At 45.4% G+C, this 7,075-nt stretch overlaps 1 protein-coding gene across 2 annotated transcripts in view; it reads right to left on the bottom strand.

Moving 5' to 3' along the window:
• LOC120061588 (sodium channel protein type 8 subunit alpha-like) overlaps positions 1-6,822 on the bottom strand; it is a 105,439-nt gene extending 98,617 nt beyond the window's left edge. For both annotated transcript variants that reach the window (XM_039011499.1, XM_039011507.1), the window contains exon 1: positions 6,504-6,822. In XM_039011499.1, coding sequence (XP_038867427.1) covers positions 6,504-6,782 — 279 coding nt within the window. In that variant the 5' untranslated portion in view covers positions 6,783-6,822. The remainder of the gene's footprint in view (positions 1-6,503) is intronic.
• Positions 6,823-7,075: the final 253 nt, after the last annotated feature.

Raw genomic sequence — 7,075 nt, 5'->3', positions numbered from 1 at the left:
CAGCCAAATAACCTTTTTAGGTTCTAGATAGCACCTTTTTTCTTAGAGTATAGCCTCTAGAGGAGTATACTACAAAGCAAGATCAATGAGTTAGCCAGTTAACTTTGATAAACAACAATAACTATTCATTTTCTGATTCAGTTGGAAAGCTAAACTTCGATATGTGCTTTTGGTTGTTGAGTGAATTAGACCATGGCAAGTTTAAAGAATATATTTCTAATAAATGTAAAGTTATTTCAGGTTATTTAGGCAAGTTAGCTGGCTAACTCCTTGCTTCTGCTTTGTAGTATACCCCTCAGGCCCTGGACGTTTGTCTGACACATACACACAGAGTTCACTGAGGCGTCTCCAATACACAAGCACTTGTACAACTTAAATTGAACCCCATCTCCAACACACACACACTCACACACACAATGTCACACTCTCACACACGCGCGCACATACGCTTGCACGCAAGCACACATACACACACTTACACACACATGCACACACACACACAACCTGTGTAACTCCTGAAGCTTTTAGCCTTCCTAATCACTCCAGACATTTCAGATGCCCATGCAGTCCTCTCCTCTCCTCTTTCCTCCACTTTTCTCTTCTCTTTTCTCCTCCACTCCTCTTTCTCCCTCTCCTCTTCTGTCTCTCTTCCGTTCCTCTCCATTCCTATCCTTTCCCCCATCACAGCTAGGGGAGAACAGGAACAGCAGCAACTGCACTTCTCCCTCACCAGTCCACCCTCCCCCTCTCCCCCCCCCCCCCCCCCCCCCCCCCCTTTACTTGATGCTTAAGTGCTGTGATTAGATTTCACTGCAGCTGACAGCAACACACACACACACAGGCACACACTGACACACACTGACACACACTGACACACACTGACACACACTGACACACACTGACACACACACACCACATGGACACACGTAAGCTTGAAGTGGGAAGAGAAGGAGGGGAGGGGGGAATTGGCGGTCAAGTAGAGTAGAGGATGAAAAACCTAGAGAGGAGAGGTAGAGAGGTAGAGAGAGAGAAGAGGTAGAGAGATTGAGGAGGAAGTATTGAGGCGACACATGAATATGTATGCCAGGGCTCCCATAGGTGTCATAAAAGGCATAGGTGTGGATGAGAAGGGGGAGGAAGGTAGGTAGTAAAATGCTCTGAATGGCTGAGGAGGGGGGATGCCTATTGTCCTGTGTGTGTAGCTTTACCAAGAGCAAGGTATTGTGTTTAATTTGAAAATAGCATAGTGTGTGTATTTTTCATAGTGTGAAAAAAAACACACACACACAGCACGGCCTACGGTATGCGAGACAAAGGTAACTGACCTTGGCAGGGCAGAGTGAGGGAGAGGTGTCACAGCATACATGCATGCACACACACACACACACACACACACTCATTCACTCTTACACAAGCACACACACAGGGATCTAGGGAGGGAGGTCAGAGACGCAACTCCAGACATGAGAGAGATGTGCATGAGGGAGCCCTGACCACCACCCGATGAACGAGTCTACCTCTGTCCCTCCTCAAGGACAGGGAGGAGAGGAGATCAATGGAGAAAGGGAGCAGAGGCAGGAGAAGGAGAGCGCTAAGCATAACCGATAGGCCAGGGCAAAGGGGTAAGGAAGAGGGGAGGAAGGAGGAGGGGTTATTGTACCACACCATCACCCCTCCTATGGCTGCCACTGTAGAAGTCCATGGATTTTTAGCTCACAGGAGGCACACATACTAAAAAAGGAGGTACACACAAACTCGGAAGGAGGCAGAGCACACACACACACCTCGTGTGACTGGCTGTGTCCCTGGGACGATCGTGCTGAGTGGGTCTCTATAGCCCTGCGGGCCCCAGATTCTCTTACAGGCTAGAACACCCAGCCCCTCAAGGTGCAGCCACCCCCTCCCCTCTTCTCCTGCCCTATAAGGACAGACCCAGGCTAGGGTTACACTGAGGGTGGAAGCTGAGGGGAGAGGGGACAGGGCCTAAACTGAAAGGGGAACTGAACTGGTGTCCTGGGCTGGTAGGGGATGCAACCATTTGACTTATGCTAAATGGGAGATAATATGTGAAGCGTATGCATACCAAGTGGGGCATATGTGGTGGCTGCCCTAAATCATGATACACTGTGAGGCAGTTGTGAGGCAGTTTATGTTTGCACAGCTGAAAACTGTTGTGCTGATTTAAAGAAGCAATAAAACGGACCATCTTTAGACTAGTTGAGTATCTGGTGCATCAGCATATGTGTGTACTACTCCTTTCACAGAACAGCGCAAACTGGCTCTAACCAGAATAGAAAGAGGAGTGGGAGGCCCCGGTGCACAACTGAGCAAGAGGACAAATACATTAGAGTGTCTAGTTTGAGAAACAGACACCTCACAAGTCCTCAACTGGCAGCTTCATTAAATAGTACCTGCAAAACACCAGTCTCAACGTCAACAGTGAAGAGGCGACTCCTGGATGCTGGCCTTCTAGGCAGAGTTGCAAAGAAAAAGCCATATCTCAGATTGGCCAATAAAAATAAAAGATTAAGATGGGCAAAAGAACACAGACACTGGACAGAGGAACTCTGCCTAGAAGGCCAGCATCTCGGAGTCACCTCTTCACTGTTGACGTTGAGTGTTTTGCTGGTACTATTTCATGAAGCTGCCAGTTGAGGACTTGTGAGGTGTCTGTTTCTCAAACTAGACACGCTAATGTACTTGTCCTCTTGCTCAGTTGAGCACCGGGGCCTCCCACTCTTCCTTCTATTCTAATTAGAGCCAGTTTGCACTGTTCTGTGAAGGGAGCGTTATACGAGATCTTCAGTTTCTTGGCAATTTCTCGCATGGAATAGCCTTCAATTCTCAGAACAAGAATAGACTGACGAGTTTCAGAAGAAAGTTATTTGTTTCTGGCCATTTTGAGCATGTAATCAAACCCACAAATGCTGATACTCCAGATACTCATTAGTCTAAAGGCCTGTTTTATTGCTTCTTTAATCAGTACAACAGTTTTCAGCTGTGCTAACATAATTGCAAAAGGGTTTTCTAATGATTAATTAGTCTTTTAAAATGATAAACTTGGATTAGCTAACACAACGTGCCATTGGAACACAGGAGTGATAGTTGCTGATAATGGGCCTCTGTACATCTATGTAGATATTCCATAAAAATCAGCCGTTTCCAGCTACAATAGTCATTTACAACAATAACAATGTCAACACTGTATTTCTGATCAATTTGATGTTCTTTTAAATGGACAGAAAATGTGCTTTTCTTTCAAAAACAAGTGACCCCAAAATTTGAACGATAGAGTATATATATGGTTGGTTTCTCAAATGGTTTCTCAAATGACTGCCTCGCCTGGTTCACCAACTACTTCTCAGACAGAGTTCAGTGTGTCAATTCGGAGGGCCTGTTGTCCGGACCTCTGGCAGTCTCTATGGGGGTGCCACAGGGTTCAATTCTCGGGCCGACTCTTTTCTCTGTATACATCAATGATGTCGCTCTTGCTGCGGGTGATTCTCTGATCCACCTCTACGCAGACGACACCATTCTGTATACCTCTGGCCCTTCTTTGGACACTGTGTTAACTAACCTCCAGACGAGTTTCAATGCCATACAACTCTCATTCCGTGGCCTCCAACTGCTCTTAATTGCAAGTAAAACGAAATGCATGCTCTTCAACCGATCGCTGCCTGCACCTGCCCGCCCGCCCGTCCAGCATCACTACTCTGAACGGTTCTGACTTAGAATATGTGGACAATTACAAATACCTAGGTGTCTGGTTAGACTGTAAACTCTCCTTCCAGACTCACATTAAGCATCTCCAATCCAAAATTAAATCTAGACTCGGCTTCCTATTTGGCAACAAAGCATCCTTCACTCATGCTGCCAAACATACCCTCGTAAAACTGACCATCCTACCAATCCTTGACTTCGGCGATGTCATTTATAAAAAGGCCTCCAACACTCTACTCAGCAAATTGGATGCAGTCTATCACAGTGCCATCCGTTTTGTCACCAAAGCCTCATATACTACTCAACTCTGCGACCTGTATGCTCTCGTTGGCTGGCCCTCGCTTCATATTCGCCGCCAAACCCACTGGCTCCAGGTCATCTATAAGTCTTTGCTAGGTAAAGCCCCGCCTTATCTCAGCTCACTGGTCACCATAGCAGCACCCACCCGTAACGCGCGCTCCAGCCGGTATATTTCACTGGTCACCCCTAAAGCCTATTCCTCCTTTGGCCGCCTTTCCTTCCAGTTCTCTGCTGCCAATGACTGGAACGAATTCCAAAAATCACTGAAGGTAGAGACTCATATTTCCCTCTCTAACTTTAAGCATCAGCTGTCAGAGCAGCTCACAGATCACTGCACCTTACATAGCCCATCTGTAAATAGCCCATCCAACTACCTCATCCCCATATTGTTATTATTATTTTTTCGCTCCTTTGCACCCCAGTATCTCTACTTGCACATTCATCTTCTGCACATCTATCACTCCAGTGTTTAATTGCTAAATTGTAATTACTTCGCCACTACGACCTATTTATTGCCTTACCTCCCTAATCTTACCTCATATGCACACTCTGTATAAAGATTTTTTCTATTGTGTTATTGACTGTACAAATGTTTATTCCATGTGTAACTCTGTGTTGTTGTTTGTGTCGCACTGCTTTGCTATATCTTGGCCAGGTCGCAGTTGTAAATGAGAACTTGTTCTTAACTGGCCTACCTGGTTAAATTAAATGAAGGTGAAATAAAAAATAAATACATTTTTAAAAAGATATATATAGTGTATGATATGGTGGTTGTATTTTTAACTGGGCGCTAGCTGGTGTGAGGCTGTAAGGATATGTCGTTAGCAATCAGTTTCCAAATAAACATAGTTATAACTGTGGAAGTTATCACAATATGTCTTAAGAAGGAGTTGCATGAAGGAGCATGTACGCTCCTCAAAGAACGAATGCATGAGATAAATGCCTGGTCAGGAACAATTTGGCATATCACTCCAACATCACAGATACTGTAGTGTAGATACATAGTACAGTACGTATAGCTTGTTTAGTTTAGAGCTCCTTCTTGTAATGGGTTAGTCAGTCTATGACATCATCCTACCTTTACAGTCTGAACCAAGCTGGACATGACACACAAATGCTACGCTTCACTCCTGGTCATTTTGCCACCTCCTAAATACCAGAAGGTTTCACACATTTAGCAGGGACCTTAGGGAAAGGGGGATACCTAGTCAGTTGTACAACAATGCATTCAACTGAAATGTGTCTTCCGCATTTAACCCAACCCCTCTGAATCAGAGAGGTGCAGGGGGCTGCCTTAATCGACATCCACGTCTTCGGCGCCCGGGGATCAGTGGGTTAACTGCCTTGCTCAGAGGCAGAACGACAGATATTTACCTTGTCAGCTCGGGGATTCGAACCTTTTGGTTACTGGCCCAACGCTCTAACCACTAGGTTACCTGCAACACCTTAGGGAAGTCATGCAAAAAATAAACAAGTGGAAAGGGACCAAAACAGCAGCTAACTCCTTCAAAGTGGTACAGTGAGGCAGGGAAAAGGGATCAAATGGAAGAATACTATAAAGATGTACTAATTGTATGTAGGAAAATGTGAAGAGGAAAACACATAACACTAAACCTAAAAAATGCACACAAACACACACACACACACATTCCAAGAAAACAGAAACCCAGACACACATGCATGCAGACCGTCTGCTTTGACAGAACAAGAGATTTTCCTCACTAACAAATTCAATTAGCAGGAGCACTAATAATACCTATTCAGAGGCCTGCTAGTCCCATCTCTGCTGCCAGCATCCACCAGTATATGCACAGTAAGTGCACCAATACAGAGCATCAATCAACACATAAGACTACAGAAGCATTACCAAAGAGGACTGCGGTCCAGAACTCCAAACCTTCACTGCAGAGTTACAGGATCTACAGTACCAGCATCTTCCTGGTGACTGTGATAGCCAGCGCATTCATAACGTACCTATGAGCTCTATGTGACACTTCATAAGCATTGACTAGTTCTAATCAACTCTCCCAGTGGTCAAACTATTAAAAGAGCAATACCATACCACAAGGTCATCTTTGCTGTTTACTCTGTGCCATATCCCTATCTTCATTCATGGCTGGTACAACGATGCACAAACTTCCCTTTTGTCTAATAAGAGTGGGCTTCTTACTTTCTGAATCAGGTTTCCTAAAAACAGTTTGGTTCTAAATGTGCTTACCCCATAAGCATAAAATCTCATTCATAAACTTGGTTAAAAGCATAATATAGGGGCCACACATCAGGACTTATAACACAGTTATAAGCAGAATACATTTAAAAGGCAAGCTATAAAGACGTGAGTATAGTACAATCCATTTGTTCCTTCTTCAAATTATTTTTCTAAACAGATCTCACACCAGTACCAATTTCCCTCTAACCCCTAACCTTTCCTCACTAGAAGGGAGTGCCCAGCCCTGTGTGGGATTGAGTGGTGAGGAACTCACTTTCTCATTTATATAATAGGGGTCCAAGTCTTCCAGTGGTACCGCCACCAGCCCATTAGGAATGTCCCCGTAGATGAAGGGAAGGGACTTCCCAGCCTCCAGATCACCGTTGGGCATGGGTTCTTCCTCTTCTTCCTCGCGGTGACTGCTGTCCGACTTGGGCTTGGGCTTCTTCTTGATCTTCTCCTGGAATTGGCGCTCCTCGATATTACGGAGCGACTCGGGGGTGAACTGCTTGAAGCTGTCAGGTCCTGGGGGTGCGAGACCGGGCGCGGCCATGTTTTCATCCTACAGATATTTCCGCTTTATTTAAGTTTCATTCAGGACATCCGGCTCTGAGAGAGAGAGAGAGAGAGAGAGAGAGAGAGAGAGAGAGAGAGAGAGAGAGAGAGAGAGAGAGAGAGAGAGAGAGAGAGAGAGAGAGAGAGAGAGAGAGAGAGAGAGAGAGAGAGAGAGAGAGAGAGAGAGAGAGAGAGAGAGAGAGAGAGAGAGAGAGAGAGAGAGAGAGAGAGAGAGAGAGAGAGAGAGAGAGAGAGAGAGAGAGAGAGAGAGAGAGAGAGAGAGAGAGAGAG

Source organism: Salvelinus namaycush, chromosome 2, assembly GCF_016432855.1.
Source record: "Salvelinus namaycush isolate Seneca chromosome 2, SaNama_1.0, whole genome shotgun sequence".
Classification (NCBI taxonomy): Eukaryota; Metazoa; Chordata; class Actinopteri; order Salmoniformes; family Salmonidae; genus Salvelinus; species Salvelinus namaycush.
This window is presented reverse-complemented; position numbering and strand designations above follow the sequence as displayed.